Source organism: Nannobrachium achirus (assembly GCF_963921795.1).
Source record: "Nannobrachium achirus genome assembly, chromosome: 22".
NCBI classification, from domain to species: domain Eukaryota; kingdom Metazoa; phylum Chordata; class Actinopteri; order Myctophiformes; family Myctophidae; genus Nannobrachium; species Nannobrachium achirus.
In genome coordinates, this window is record NC_137829.1 from 25685271 (window position 1) to 25701041 (window position 15771).

The following is a 15771-nucleotide window of genomic DNA, read 5'->3' on the forward strand; positions in this document are numbered from 1 at the left end:
CCAGCTGTCTCTTTATTACCCTAGAGCCATATTTCTGCAATGTAATTTTGACTAAAATAAATCATTGAAATGAGTGATTCCTGTCTCAAAGTATTGCAGTAAGCTAGCCAACATTTTGACATTAATAGTGATAGGAGCGATAAGGTTGTTTTGGGATGAACTGTTTGAAGTTCAGTTTGTCAGCTTGAAGTCTACTGTATGTTTTATCTAATTTAAATTGCTAAATTATTGTAGGCCCTTCTTTTCAATGCACACATTCATTAATTAATAATGGCCTATATTCAGATTCCTGGCCTATCCACAAGGCATGGCATATTTTGTTTTATCAGCAATCATTACTGTTTGTTCAGTAACAGGGCCTCCTCCTGTTCCTCAAGCTCTTTAGTAAACAGAAAATACATTTTGGTTGTAAAAAAAAAAAAAAACCTCCGAGAAAACTCATACACTGGATACAGCATAGACAAGTGAAATTGGAAGTAATGACAAAAGAAATGAGCAGACCAACATGAATTTTATGTAATGTTTAATAAAAAGCTGGACAGCTGTTACTGAAGAAATATAGTAATGGCGTGTGTGTGTGTGTGTGTGTGTGTGTGTGTGTGTGTGTGTGTGTGTGCGTGCGTGCGTGCGTGTGTGTGTGTGTGTAGAATTAGAATATATAATTCATACATACAATGAGTCTAATTGATTCCATATTTGGTTTAAAAAAAGTATAAATAAACAAATACAATAGAATACCATATAAGATTTATATTGATAATAACACAAGCTTAGGCTATAATGAAATAATCTGAACCTTTATAAATGCTTTCCAAACGCGCATGATGATGAGAGCTACCGGTATTTAAAGGCGACCTTGTGTTCGTGGTTTGGTTTGATCCTCAACCTACTCCGTAGCACGCCGAGCCACGCAGTTCCTCCTCGTTCACACAACGTGCAAAAACACGCAGGGGGAAATAAGTTGGCAGTAGTTTGGATAGAAATAAAAGAGGATTCGTGATCATCAAAGTAAGTATGGCCTTTCCTTTAATTTAAAGTATTGACCTTTAGCTTCAATTGTGTAAAATGTGTTTTACCAGGCTACTTGGAATCCACGTAGTTCTACGACTACGTTGGTTAAACGCTCCTGGTCGGTTAGTGGTCCTCGGCGGCGGCTAAAGTTCCATTTTGTTCAGAATGTCAACCTTTTTGATTGGGTAAGGATGCGAGACATTGAACCTTGGTTAAAGTAATTCGTGATATTTGGAAAATGACCATAAGTGCCGTAATATATGATGACAACGTATATGTGGTCAAATCAAACACTCGAGTCAGCACGGCAAGAGCTAGCAGATTAGCCAAATGAGCTAGCATGCCGGTTGCAGCATCAGCATGCTGGCTGCAGCCTCGTAGCCATCACTTCGTAGTTCGTAATGATTCAGGGTTTTTATAATTCATGCTTTGATTTGTACAAACAAACAAATAAATAAATAATACAAATACATAACGGCCTGGCTGTAATGAGAAACAAATGTATTTGTATCCTACATTTAATCTGTTTACAAGTTAGATGGGGCGTGTTACTAGCTGAAACGTGATTGTCTTAAATCAGAGTGACATTGTAGAAATATTGAGTCATTTTCACCCTCTCATGCGCGATTGTTCTTTACATCACAGAACAATCATGGCAGAAGCCCAAGAAGAAATGTCTTCAGTTGAGAAGCAAGTGGTTCGACAGATGGAGGTAATTTTGTTACGTCATAATTAATCATGTTGATGCTGTCAATATCAATAATTGTAATAATGCTGTCATCTCAATTCTTACTATAGTATTACTTTGGCGACCACAACCTTCCAAGAGACAAGTTTCTAAAGGAACAGCTGCAGCTCGATGATGGCTGGGTGACTTTGGAAACCATGCTGAAATTTAACAGGTCTGTTTTATACTTAAATGTGTCCCATGATAAAAAAAACAAAGCATTAGATTTACTATTATGGCCAAATGGCCACAGCAATCGGCAAACAAGACACACATTCAGTAGTTTGCAACAAATATAACTTTAATTTTATGTGTATGTATATTATAGTTTGGCTTAAATTCATTCTACCATTAATCTATAGTGCATTAACGTTGAATATATTTCAAGTGGGCTTCCCTTCATTTTGAACATTAAAAATATCCAATATATATATATATACACATTAATTCATTGTTGTACTCTTCTTAGACTAAAGTGTTTAACCACAGATCCCAACATGATTGTGTCGGCTCTTCAAAAGTCAAAGACTGGACTTCTGGAAGTCAGTGACGACAAGACAAAGGTCAGGAGGTCTGCAGACAAACCCTTACCGGAATTGAACGATGAATACAAAGATGCCGTCAAACACAAATCTGTGTACATTGTAAGTTACACTTTTATGCAACACAGAAGTATTTAACTATCTATGACAATGCTTTTAAATGAAAGGCTTTTCTATGTGCTGTTTAGAAAGGGTTTCCATTGGAGACAACCCTTGATGAGGTTCTGGAGTGGTTGAATGGGAAAGGCTCTGTAGAAAATGTTCAGATGAGGAAAACCCTGCAACGGCAATTTAAGGTAAAGTAACTCGCCCCCCCAGGGGCCTTTTTTTGGGGCAAGTATCAAAATGATTACAATCTGACATTCCTTATTTTGACAGGGTTCAGTGTTCGTGTGTTTTGAAACTGAGGAATCCTCCAAAAAATTCCTAGAACGTTCAGACATAAAATCTTACAAGGACAACGAGATGATCGTGCTTTCAAGGTAGGTAATATTGGAAATAAAAGTATGTGTATTGTATTCAGAAAGCTGCAGCTAACGGTTAAAATAAAAATAGAATAAATCTGTTCCATTTGCAATGTGTTTGAATTGAGAAATGTTTTGCTCATAACTTAAAAGTTGAACAAGCATGGGTAGCCATGTTTGATTGTGCTCAACAAGTTGGTCTAATTAGAATTGTTCTTGCTGTTCTTTTTCAGAGAGGACTATCATGCAAAGAAAGCAGAAGAGCGAAAACAGCACAAAGCAGAATCAAAGGCCAAAGCTAGACAGTAAGGACAACACTATGTCCCCTGTGTGCCATAGAAATGCATATTCAATGTACGATGTGATTGATTGCAAATGCCTCATTTTCTAGGGACAAGGATGAAAAGCAAAAAAATGTCGAGGAGAAGGATATGGTAAGATCAACTTATTGCACTGCTTAAAAGCTGCATTGTAGTATGCAGTATGTATACTGAAACAAAGTAGTATGCTGTTATGTGTTAAAAAGACGTGCACACAAAATGAAAATGTTTTAAATTGCCAGAATTAATCGTTAATTTTACTTGCAGGGTCTGCTTTTGGAAGAACAAACGGGCTGCTTGCTGAAGTTTTCAGGGGAACTTGAACAAGTTTCAAGAGAGGATTTCCATGCATTGTTCTCTGGGCATGGAAAAATTAAATGGGTTGATTTTGCGAGGGGTGCTAAAGAGGTAATTCATCTGTCCACCATTGACATCAAATGACTTGCCCCACAAATACTTCCATAATTAATTATTATCTGTTGTCATGAAGGGCACCCTGCTTTTTGATGGGAATGCAAAGGAGGCTTTTGATAAGGCAAAGGAAGCAAATGGAGGCACTTTGCAAGTAAAGGACCATGATGTGGTATGGGAGGTACTTGAGGGAGATGTTGAGAAAGATGTGTTGAAGAAGGTCATTGAGACCCAGCTGGAGATGCACAGCAGGAATAAAAACAAAGGTGAACTATTTCAAACATCTTTGTTAATTTAATACATTGGTTAGACTACGTATATGCTTTGATATGTGTGCTCTTGTACTTCTAAACTCAACAGGCGGTAGAGGAAGAGGAGGTGGCCGGGGAGGTGGTGGCCGAGGAAGAGGAGGCAGAAGGGGAAGGGGTGGCAGAGATAATGACAGAACACACTACCAAGGCAAGAAGACTAAATTTGACAGCGACGATGAGGATGGTAAGACATTGGTCTGAAATTAAGACGTTCATCAAGGCATTAATCGTTTTCAAAAACTTAACCAAATTTTGTCTTTCAGCACCACTGCCAAGCCCAAAGAAGCGAGCACTAGAAGGAAATGACGATTCCCCAGCAGCAAAGGTTGTGAAAACCAACAATGGATCATAGTTATGAGGTTACGCATACATTTATTTTGAAAAAAGCTTTTATTATATAAGCTACATGGAAAATGCAAAAGTCCATTCCAGTGGAATTGTCATGCTTTGGAGAACCGTAGAAAGTCCACTTTGATGTCAACCTAGAGAACAATTTGGAATGTCAGTTTTCAGTCCCAGTATATTGTGCCTCTTAAACATGTACCTATGTTTTTCATGCTTATGTTTTTCGAGATTTCCTTTTAATTTTGTTTTTCCTGAGATTGCCTTTTAATTTGTTAAACATGGATAATGCTCCTTGGACTTTGACAGTCATTTAGTTTCAGCACACAATGTTTTAGTTTTTTTTTTTGTATATAAAATATCTGCATGACAATTAAGACCTGTGTGCCATTGCATTCTCACATATTCTTGGTTTAGTTAAAGCATTAACTTGATTCTAAGTTCTTGTGAATAAACTTTTTTTTGTACATAATTGTGTCAATTAACTACATTTCATACTTCAGGATCATATTACATGCTACGTTATCTATACTTGATTACTGAGAATACTACAAAAGTCATGTTTCGTTGGTATCACATTACCGATTTCTTTTTGTGGAACTTGTAAGAAGCTGGCAAATCGTACCGGAGTTCTGTCAAGAGAGGGGAAAGGATTAATCTAGGCCAGATTATGCTTAAAGTGAATAGTATTGCTTCACTCACCTGCAATTACTTCCATCTTCACAGCCCAGTCACCAGCCTTCTTTTGTATGTGCTGCAGATCAGGCGATTAATTAGACAACTGAATGCACACTGCTATATTGACCATACAAGTATACAATACTTACATCTCGTGTTGATGTTTTATGAAGTGAATACACTGTTGTTGCCATCGTCAACGCTTTCCTGAGAAACCTCATGTCCATACCTGAAATGATAGAGTTCATAACCACTGCACTGGTACAACTAGTCTATCTATATAGAATCAACCGATCTACTAACCTTGGTTGTGTTTAGTGCCAAATGGAGGATTCATTATCACAGTGTCAAACTTGTTGACAAAGGCCTCTGCATCCAAGGAACACATGTCACATTGGACCAAGTCTACATTTGGAATCTCAAATTCCTCTGCATTCCTTTTGAAGATCTCAAGAGCTTCGTGATCAACGTCGAAGCCGACACACAAGCTGAAATATACAAGACTGTTTAGATTTATTGTAAAGCAACGTGGTTGTATTTCTTTAATGGCTGATAAACAGCACAACAGTTTGGTATATTTGTCTGTTTCAACAATGCAATGGCAATAACCTTTATGCCTGTTTTTATTGTTATGTGTGGTGGGCCAATGCCAAATAGCTTGTTTATAATGGCTATTATTGTGGGATACTTGCCCCGCATCAAGCATCGCCGCTCCAATGCTGAGAACTCCACATCCACATCCCAAATCTGCGACCAGTTTTCCCTCGATGTCATCAAATGTATTGTGGATTGTGTACAGCATGCATGCTGTTAACAAATAGAGAAATGTAACGCTACTTTGCAGTTGCAAAATTTACCAAATCTTGATCTTAAACATTTGTTAAAGTATCTTAACAATTTAATTTTGAATACTACTGACAACACGGTACCACCCCACCTGCAATATGAGGACTGGTTGGATACTGTTCAAGGAGGATCTTCGGGTTTTCAAATACATCCACTTGTTGAAGGCAGCTTTCTAATTCTTTCAATTTCATGTTTTTTGTTGTATTCAAATCGGTTGTTTTCAAATCTGAATAGACCCGTTCAGAGAATCACAACAAAGTGTTCTTGGTTTGGAGCATGGTTGAGCTGAAAAAGAAGACCGACTTCCGCAGACGCACAAGTGTGCATCAACAAAACAAACCCAGGCGAAATCGCTACGCATCATGTTGGTTCCACGTCCCCCAGCCCCTTGCACTAACCTCGCATCAGAAGAAATTTCACACTAAAAATGGGTCCAAATCATGATACAAATGAATTGCTATATATATATTAGGGGTGCCACGGTTCGTGTAGTCCACGGTTCGGTTCGTACCTCGGTTTTGGGGTCACGGTTTCGGTACGGTTCGGTACGTGTTTTCCATTAAAAAAAAAGTTTGACTTTCCAAAAATCTCTTTTTATTTTGCTTCTAAGCAAATTGAATTATGACAGTGCCTCTTAGCCTTAACGTGGGTCAAAAAAAATAACAATATAAAATTAAAATAAAAAGGGGGAAAAAAGATTTTCTTTTCTATTATCATTATCATCAATAGGCCTATTGGCCATCGTCTTCAGTTACAAGGTGCTTTATTTATGAACAAATTGTTTTGCACACAACAAGAGATACTATAGTAGGCTTCAAGCTTGAGCAAATAGCTTCTGTAAGTTTTCAGTCATTACTATAACCAAAATAGACGAGTGTGAGTGTGTTCACTGTGTTGCCAGATTGAATACAGGTTCACTCGCCAAATTTCCAACTCGCCAAATCAACTTGCTAGGACACCTCCAATGAACAGGGTTGTCAACATTGGACTGTCAGTCCAGGAGAATCCAGGAGATTTATTTTTTAGGGGGTGCACGGAACTCCCCAACAGGGGTCTGGTGGTCCTTCCCCCAAAACTTCTTAACAGATATATTTTCCTGTGTTCTGTTGAATTTTGTGCATGTTTGATACTTTTATCAGGCTTGCTTTACTAGCATGGGTACAATTTCAGCCTTAAAATGCCAAATGTAGGTGTACAGATTTGATGACTGAAGCAAAGTAAGACATCCTTAATAATGACTTCTCATCTGGGGGTCCTCCCCCAGAAAATATTTAACATAGTAGATGTAATTGCCAATCATCCTGGGAAATCCAGGAGCATTGACAAGCCTGCCCAATGAGTGTGGACAATTTGGCGAGTTGGATTTTTGGCGAGAAGACCGGTTACCGCCAGATTTTGCGAGAGGAATAAGCAACCAGGTCTATGAAAACAAGGCTTAAATAAGTGAATATAGGCCACATGAGGTCTTTAAACCTATATAGGTTGGCTATTTGAAAGTGGCCGAGCCGATCTACAAGCTCACCACCGCATCCACCATTATTTAGCATACAAGCAACTTTACATAAAAACAAGCTCAACGTGGCTAATAATAATCAGACATGGCAGCACACCATGCGTTGTCCCTCCACTATGCAGCCACTGAGACAAGCGGGTGTCTGACACTGGCTGGGGGCTACGTAGCTCTGGTCCATAGCGTTAGTGGAGTTCTCCCTAACGCTATGTTCCTCTACCTCCGTATTCCTTGGCAAAACCGGAACACCCCGCCGTCTGGTCCAAAAATAACAAAAACTGTTTCGCCCCTCATCAAACCAAAGGTATCAGTGGACCGTTGAAAGCTTACTCTACTTAGTGGACGAGGTCTGAGCCCCCCACCACATGATTAAAATACATTTCTAGGGCAAAATGAAAAATATTCCACCGGATGGAGACGCTCTTCCAGGTTTTTACGAAACAGCGCTTCCAACGTCGCAGAGTTGAATAACACCCAGTGAGACTGAATAACACCCAGTGAGACTAATGCTCAGTGTAATTCGGTCCTCTGACCTGCGCGGCAGTAGTGAGTTGGCACCTTGATGGCGACGACAAATAGTGAAAAACGAGAAGAAATGGAGTCTCCATCCGGTAGAATATTTTTCATTTTGCCCTAGAAATGTATTTTAATCGTGTGGTGGGGGGCTCAGCCCGCGTCCACTAAGTAGAGTAAGCTTTCAACTGTCCACTGATACCTTTGGTTTGATGAGGGGCGAAATAGTTTTTGTTATTTTCGGACCAGACGGCGGGGTTTTCCGGTTTTGCCAAGGAATACGGAGGTAGAGGAACATAGCGTTAGGGAGAACTCCACTAACGCTATGGACCAGAGCTAGGGGCTACGCTACGTTTGGCTTTGTTGCTTGCTAACGCTGCCTGCTATGGCCAGTCTAAAAACAGTCTGTAATGATGTATGGGACTAACAACAACAAGCAGATTCTCCTGGACTTGTTCTCCATGTTACAACAACTAGCCTACAGTGCGTGCGCTCCGCACTGCACAGTTTAGCGACTACCAAGACTGGCTTCGTTTTGTTTTTCCATCTCTGTGAGGACTCAACTGCTCTGCTCTGCTGCGAGTGTGAATGTCGCTCTTGTTACAGAGTAGGAGGGCTACGGTGATTGGACATTAGTGCGTGTTTACTCGCGGAGAGGGGTGTTACATCCCTGTAATTATCCTAGTTCTATTATGTGTCTTTATCTTCTAGTTATTTAGTATATTCCCAATATTGCAGGCTTGTGTAGCCTATACTAACTCCAGTGTCAGTTCAGGTCCTGTGTGGAGTGGGAGGAGACCTACCTGGATGAAGAGCTACGCCCTCCTCCAGCCTGAACCAATCGCAAGACAGCCTCCCATATAAAAGCTGCGAGTGTGAATGTCGCTCTTGTTACAGAGTAGGAGGGCTACGGTGATTGGACATTAGTGCGTGTTTACTCGCGGAGCGGGGTGTTACATCCCTGTAATTATCCTAGTTCTATTATGTGTCTTTATCTTCTAGTTATTTAGTATATTCCCAATATTGCAGGCTTGTGTAGCCTATACTAACTCCAGTGTCAGTTCAGGTCCTGTGTGGAGTGGGAGGAGACCTACCTGGATGAAGAGCTACGCCCTCCTCCAGCCTGAACCAATCGCAAGACAGCCTCCCATATAAAAGAGCTGCCACACCTGAGCTCCTTGTCAGGATCGATGGAGTTGGTAAAGAGTCATGGCGGCTGTCAAGATCCCGAAGGCGTACAGCAGTGAGGAGGAGTTGGCAGAGAGCGAAGAGAACACGGAAGAGAGCGAAATTCAAATGGATGATGATGAGGATGAGAGGGGAAGAGGAAAGAAACGGAAAAAAACTAGGAAAGAAAACAACGCCACAAGTGAAGAAAGTCAGGAAAGAAAGTTTGTAGTTGGAATAAGAGCAGTGTCAAAAATTGATGGGATCTTTAAGGACTATCACAGCGTGGCAAAGTTTGTGGGAGGAAAGGTAGGAGAGGTGAAATCGCTCAGGTTAGCTAGAAGTGGTATTGTGGTAGTCGAGTGTGTGTCAGAAAAGCAGATGTTTGGTGTTTTAAGCATCAGGAAATTTGACGGCCACAGAGTGGAGTGCTTTGAACTGGGAGTAAAGTCAAACAGCGTCGGAGTGATAAGTGGGGTGCCACTGACAGTGGATGCAGAAACGTTTGAAGAAATTAACGGAGTCAAGAAGGATGAAGCGATTCAGGGAAGGAAAAATGGAGCCGAGCCTGTCAGTTTGCTTAACGTTCTATGGAGAACTTCCGGAGAGAATTTATGCGGACTATGTAACATACAGGGTCAGGCCATATGAGAAGGGTCCCCTTCAATGTTTTTGTTGCCAAGAATACGGGCATGCGGCTGCTGTATGTAGAGGAGAAAGGAAATGTGGGAGATGTGGGGAGAGTAACTGTGAGGAGTCGTGCAGTGTGAAAGAAAAAGAGCCAGAGTGCATTCATTGCAAAGGAAATCACCATGCAGGGGCATCAACGTGTCCTAGAAGGATAAAAGAACTAACAGTGAAGAGGATTAGAGAAAACACAAGGGTAACTTATGCAGAAGCAATAAAGAGAGTTGAGAGAAACGAGCAAAGGGAAACTAAACATGAAATGGATGTAAAGAGAAATGACGATGTGCAAACCATTAGTATGGACAAAAGAAACTTCCTGGCGTTCATCGCCATGGTAATTAACTGTGCAGTGGAGATGAAAGGAAAATCCGAAAGGATAAAGATGATATTGGACGCGGCCAGAAGATTTTTGGATATAGGGAACATAAGTGGAGAGGACATTGACTGTACCCTGAGGGAAGGGTTTGCGACAGCCCAGGCCAATGGGTCTGGGTAGACTGGTGGTTAACACAAGAAGGGGATCACTGGGGGTGTTTTAATGTAAATAGTTACCGTATTCATGTTATACTAAGAGTCAAGTAGGTGGCGGTAATGCACAAGTTTGTTTGCCAACCGCCAATAAACCCGAATAGAAGAAGAAGAAGAAGAAGCTCCTTGTCAGAGGTGGAGAGGAGTCATGGCGGCTGTCAAGATCCCGAAGGCGTACAGCAGTGAGGAGGAGCTGGCAGAGAGCGAAGAGAACACGGAAGAGAGCGAAATTCAAATGGATGATGATGAGGATGAGAGGGGAAGAGGAAAGAAACGGAAAAAAACTAGGAAAGAAAACAACGTCACAAGTGAAGACAGTCAGGAAAGAAAGTTTGTAGTTGGAATAAGAGCAGTGTCAAAAATTGATGGGATCTTTAAGGACTATCACAGCGTGGCAAAGTTTGTGGGAGGAAAGGTAGGAGAGGTGAAATCGCTCAGGTTAGCTAGAAGTGGTATTGTGGTAGTCGAGTGTGTGTCAGAAAAGCAGATGTTTGGTGTTTTAAGCATCAGGAAATTTGACGGCCACAGAGTGGAGTGCTTTGAACTGGGAGTAAAGTCAAACAGCGTCGGAGTGATAAGTGGGGTGCCACTGAAAGTGGATGCAGAAACATTTGAAGAAATTAACGGAGTCAAGAAGGCAAGAAGGATGAAGCGATTCAGGGAAGGAAAAATGGAGCCGAGCCTGTCAGTTTGCTTAACGTTCTATGGAGAACTTCCGGAGAGAATTTATGCGGACTATGTAACATACAGGGTCAGGCCATATGAGAAGGGTCCCCTTCGATGTTTTTGTTGCCAAGAATACGGGCATGCGGCTGCTGTATGTAGAGGAGAAAGGAAATGTGGGAGATGTGGGGAGAGTAACTGTGAGGAGTCGTGCAGTGTGAAAGAAAAAGAGCCAGAGTGCATTCATTGCAAAGGAAATCACCATGCAGGGGCATCAACGTGTCCTAGAAGGATAAAAGAACTAACAGTGAAGAGGATTAGAGAAAACACAAGGGTAACTTATGCAGAAGCAATAAAGAGAGTTGAGAGAAACGAGCAAAGGGAAACTAAACATGAAATGGATGTAAAGAGAAATGAAGATGTGCAAACCATTAGTATGGACAAAAGAAACTTCCTGGCGTTCATCGCCATGGTAATTAACTGTGCAGTGGAGATGAAAGGAAAATCCGAAAGGATAAAGATGATATTGGACGCGGCCAGAAGATTTTTGGATATAGGGAACATAAGTGGAGAGGACATTGACTGTACCCTGAGGGAAGGGTTTGCGACAGCCCAGGCCAATGGGTCTGGGTAGACTGGTGGTTAACACAAGAAGGGGATCACTGGGGGTGTTTTAATGTAAATAGTTACCATATTCATGTTATACTAAGAGTCAAGTAGGTGGCGGTAATGCACAAGTTTGTTTGCCAACCGCCAATAAACCCGAATAGAAGAAGAAGAAGAAGAAGCTCCTTGTCAGTATGTTTCTCCCTGCCCATGGGGAAACATGCTGTCCACCTTCATACTGCCACTCACATGCTGCAACTTGTTTGGGAGCTACTTCATAGTAGTTTCCCTCTGCCTTGTGTAGCTTTAGAACCTGCTTAGCTTATAGCATTCTTACCTCTGTGAGTTTTGAGAACATTGGGAACTTGACCTTGTTTAAACCCACAACTAGGTTGTGGCCTTTTGTTTGACATTGACTACCATTGCCAGCTTGTTGTAAAAGCCTAATTTTGGACAGGTTAACTGAGAGTAGCTAAGTTAGTTTAGAACCATTACTGTAATTTTGATTTGGGGTTAGTTTAGTTTATTTAGAGGTTAAATATAAGATCAGGGTTTAGTTCTTTTGTTTATTTCCTTGCTTTGCATGGTAGTTATATTCTGTTATTGTTAAAGTGTTCCCTTATTTTTGTAAACTCATTTATTTGTTTGTAAATATGTTGTAAATACATTCTTAAAAACACCCACGAAAACAAGAGAAGTTTAATAAAAATACTTCTTTCACCTACCATTTGCCTTATTTATGTTACATATCCTTACCCCCTAGACCGGGGCATGTAACTCGGGGTTTAGTGGAGATTGTCTTGTACACGATGCACAGTGGCTGTCCAGCTGTAAGAAATTAATTAATTGCAAAACCGAAAGTCCGCGGTTCATAAAGGCATATTGAACCGTGCAGGGCGTACCGTACGGTTCGGTTTTATACCGTGAACCGTGGCACCCCTAATATATATATAGGTTTCTATATATATATATATATATATATATATATATATAGAGAGAGAGAGAGAGAGAGAGAGAGAGAGAGAGAGATTGATATTGATATTGATATTCATGATAAATAGCAAAAATAATTCACTGAATGTATAGAATATATGAAAGTTTCAAGAAAATGTACTTTTACACAATATTCTATTTTTTTTAGATGGATGGATCTGTACATAGGCCTATATACATTATTGTGACCGAAGGTCGCGGTATACCATGAGAAATGTCGTAGCTTGTCTGTCTGTTCAGTCAGTCCTTCCGTCAGTCCGTGCACATTTTTACAGTCTATTGGTTCCATTGTCACTGTGACATCACTCTGACATCATGCTCTGATGTCACTGTGACCTCACGATCTGGCTTGATGTCCCTTCTATGCCCATATATAGTCGACAATGTGATGTCAGAACATGCCCATATATGGGCATTCCCAGATCACACTTGCAAATTAATTACGTCCTTGTCTGTTTTATGCCCATATGGAGAACCCTGTCCCAGTGTCATCAATATTAAGGGCATTCCCAGATCACACTTGCAAATTAATTACGTCCTTGTCTGTTCTATGCCCATATATGGAGATCCCTGTCCCGATGTGATAAATATGGGCATATCTGGGAAAGCCCATATTTGGTAATGCCCATATATGGGCACGTTCTGCCTGGTCTGATATACATCACATGGGGTCGCATGTCGCCCTGAGGCGTCTTACTAGTATTCTACACACGCACGCACGCACGCACGCACAGCACACGCACGCACGCACACACACACACACACACACACACACACACACACACACACACACACACACACACACACACACACACACACACACACACACACACACAGAGAGAGAGAGAGAGAGAGAGAGAGAGAGAGAGCTGTTGAATACATTACTACCTACGAGGTCGATTCGTCTGTGGTTGTATCGCGAGAAAGCCCGAGAACATGGCAACAAGACAACAAAAATAAATTTGTGGACAACAAGCCAGAGTGCATGATGGCGGCGTCGCTGCTACGCCGGGACAAGAAGGCTACTGCCACCCAGCTGAAGGCAGACCTAAACCGGACTGACAACAGCTCCGGTGTGCGACAACTCAGTGAACTGCTCGATTCTGTCCTGAACCCCGAGAACCCGGCGACAGACACCGAGGCTCTGGACTGGTGTAAATGTCTGATCGCAGGAGGCGAGTCGTTCGAGGAGTTCTGCAAAACGGTCCGCTCCTATGATAACGCTACTCTGTGCGGGTTGGTGTGGACTGCAAATTTCGTGGCATATCGATGTCGGACCTGTGGCATTTCTCCATGCATGTCACTGTGCGCCGAGTGCTTTAATAATGGAGACCACACGGGCCATGATTTCAATATGTTCAGGAGCCAGGCTGGCGGGGCCTGTGACTGTGGAGATAGTAATGTCATGCGAGAGAGTGGGTAAGTAAAGGCTAAAGCTAGCTATGCTAACGCTAGCTGCTGCTTGACAGGTCTTGAATGCAAACATGCTAACTAATGTTACCACGGTAGCTAACGTCACTAAGCTACACAGCTAACAACATTATCCCCAAGAGAGTTCTGACACTATTCCTGGAGCTAATTAATATCAGCAATTAAATATTTCAATTACTATATCTCCCGGTAGAAAATCATGACAAGTCAAATATTCATGTTACCTAAGCTAGCTACTAATGATGATGCTTAAAACATCATTACAATCAGCATTGCTGACAGTGACAGCAGAGCTTACAGTACATTGGCCTACCCATAATTGAATGTTTAGATTGATTGAAGAATTTATTAGAAGGTTGCATAGGAAAAAGTACAGTTTCATGACAGTACACAAATCACTGTGGTACAGGTCAACTAAAAGGAGATCCTAGTAAGATTATTTACACAGGAACCACTTTATGTATCTCATAACATTGAAAGACAGACGGACAGTACTTTACATAGGATGTCATCAATAATAAAAGGGAAAAAGGCATTCATAAAGAAGAAAAGGAATATATTTACTGCTGGATTATTACAAATTGGTTAGTAGGAGTGAGAGATCCTTTCCTGTATCCCCTGGAACCCCTGGAACGTTTGTCAGTTCATCAGTGAGCCTGCTTGTGAAAAGAACAGTTTGCATACGCTGCTACAGTAATCAATAAATAGAAATACACGTCTGCATGATGTACAATGTACATGAATGAACTGTGTGGAACTGTGATATTTTGTGACAGGTTTTGCAGACGGCATCGGTTAAGAACGGGAGAGAATGTCCCGTCAGTCCCTCGAGACCTCCTACTGATGTCTGAGATGGTCCTTCCTCGCTTCATCATCTGCATCATCCAGTATCTAAGAGATGGATACACTGAACCAGGTAAATACTCAAACTGGCATCTTCTTACTGGAAAGCCAAGATGCACATTTATTTAACTTGGATTTTGTGCTTAAATAAATACAATGATTTGTATTTATTTATTTGCCTTGTTTACCTTGTACCTTGCTTGCAGCCTTACTATTAAATAGACTAGTCCAAAATTAAAGACTTAGCCTGTGTTGAGGATTGCTGGTTAATGTTTTTTTTTTTGGAGCTGTGTGCAGCTCCCTATACGTGGCTGTGTGGGTCTGTCTGTGTGTCTGTCTGTCTGTGTGTCTGTGTGTCTGTCTGTGTGTGTGTATGTAGCCTGACTTCGGCGCGTAACTAGTGCCGCACCATTTACGCCACTCGCGCAATATATACATCAAAATGTGCGGCTCGGCCGGGAATGGTGTTCTATTACCTTTCGTTCCGATCCGCCTTACCATGCCGACGTAATCGGCAAAAAACGACGCTTAATTGTCCCCATTGACTTATAATGGGACAATGCAAGAAATCACTTTCAAGTATTTTTCTCTCGTAAACCATAGGAGCTACAGTTTCAAACCTCGGAGAGGAGATTCATAATGATTTTAAGAATGAATCGAAAAATAATTACATCACTCGGCCTCATGGTGGCGCTATAACGGCCCACTTTACGTTTTGCCCCGTAACTCTTGAACCGTAGATCGGAAAATTAAAATTCTTTTTTCCCTGGATTCCTTGGGTCAAGACGCATCTCCCCATATAGGCCACGCCCATTTGCGCCAGGATAGATTTTCCGCCATCTTGAATTTTCTCCAAAACACACTTTTTGCTCCTTTTCCTACATATTTTCTTCAAATGTCACAAAAATCGGTACACATGATCTACACACACACACACACACACACACACACACACACACACACACAGCTCCACTTCACACGGGTGTGATTGTCCCCATTGACTTATAATGGGACAATGCAAGAAATCACTTTCAAGTATTTTTCTCTCGTAAACCATAGGAGCTACAGTTTCAAACCTCGGAGAGGAGATTCATAATGATTTTAAGAATGAATCGAAAAATAATTACATCACTCATGGCCTCATGGTGGCGCTATAACGGCCCACTTTACGTTTTGCC

The 15771-nt window shown here is 41.3% G+C and overlaps 3 protein-coding genes across 3 annotated transcripts in view; 2 read left to right on the top strand and 1 right to left on the bottom strand.

The window, feature by feature from the left end:
* The first annotated feature begins 909 nt into the window (after nt 1-909).
* ssb (small RNA binding exonuclease protection factor La) lies at nt 910-4600 on the top strand. The gene is made up of 12 exons (XM_080752646.1): nt 910-1008; nt 1657-1723; nt 1810-1913; nt 2208-2382; nt 2469-2576; nt 2659-2762; nt 2978-3049; nt 3136-3178; nt 3332-3472; nt 3555-3741; nt 3836-3970; nt 4050-4600. Exons 2-12 carry the CDS (start codon nt 1664-1666, stop codon nt 4136-4138), a joined length of 1218 nt encoding a protein of 405 aa, XP_080608772.1. The 5' UTR covers nt 910-1008; nt 1657-1663; the 3' UTR covers nt 4139-4600.
* On the bottom strand, nt 4194-5925 carry mettl5 (methyltransferase 5, N6-adenosine). The gene is made up of 7 exons (XM_080752681.1): nt 5744-5925; nt 5499-5613; nt 5110-5294; nt 4956-5035; nt 4831-4882; nt 4711-4760; nt 4194-4268 (listed from the first exon to the last, which is right to left on the bottom strand). The coding sequence occupies exons 1-7, from the start codon at nt 5841-5843 to the stop codon at nt 4227-4229; spliced, it is 624 nt and encodes a 207-aa protein (XP_080608807.1). The 5' UTR covers nt 5844-5925; the 3' UTR covers nt 4194-4226.
* A 7378-nt stretch (nt 5926-13303) lies between these two features.
* Nucleotides 13304-15771, top strand: part of ubr3 (ubiquitin protein ligase E3 component n-recognin 3) — a 49624-nt gene continuing 47156 nt past the window's right edge. The window contains exons 1-2 of the mRNA XM_080752541.1: nt 13304-13738; nt 14527-14666. Coding sequence (XP_080608667.1) covers nt 13305-13738; nt 14527-14666 — 574 coding nt within the window. The 5' untranslated portion in view covers nt 13304. The remainder of the gene's footprint in view (nt 13739-14526; nt 14667-15771) is intronic.

Coding starts and splice junctions, on each gene's coding strand:
- mettl5 (XM_080752681.1), bottom strand. CDS start 5,843: ATGAAATTGAAAGAATTAGAAAGCTGCCTTCAACAAGTGGATGTATTT. Junction 5,295..5,498: donor GCGGCGATGCTTGATGCGGG/GCAAGTATCCCA, acceptor TGTATATTTCAG/CTTGTGTGTCGGCTTCGACG. Junction 5,036..5,109: donor TGGCACTAAACACAACCAAG/GTTAGTAGATCG, acceptor CTATCATTTCAG/GTATGGACATGAGGTTTCTC.
- ssb (XM_080752646.1), top strand. CDS start 1,664: ATGGCAGAAGCCCAAGAAGAAATGTCTTCAGTTGAGAAGCAAGTGGTT. Junction 2,577..2,658: donor CCCTGCAACGGCAATTTAAG/GTAAAGTAACTC, acceptor TTATTTTGACAG/GGTTCAGTGTTCGTGTGTTT. Junction 3,050..3,135: donor TCAAAGGCCAAAGCTAGACA/GTAAGGACAACA, acceptor CTCATTTTCTAG/GGACAAGGATGAAAAGCAAA.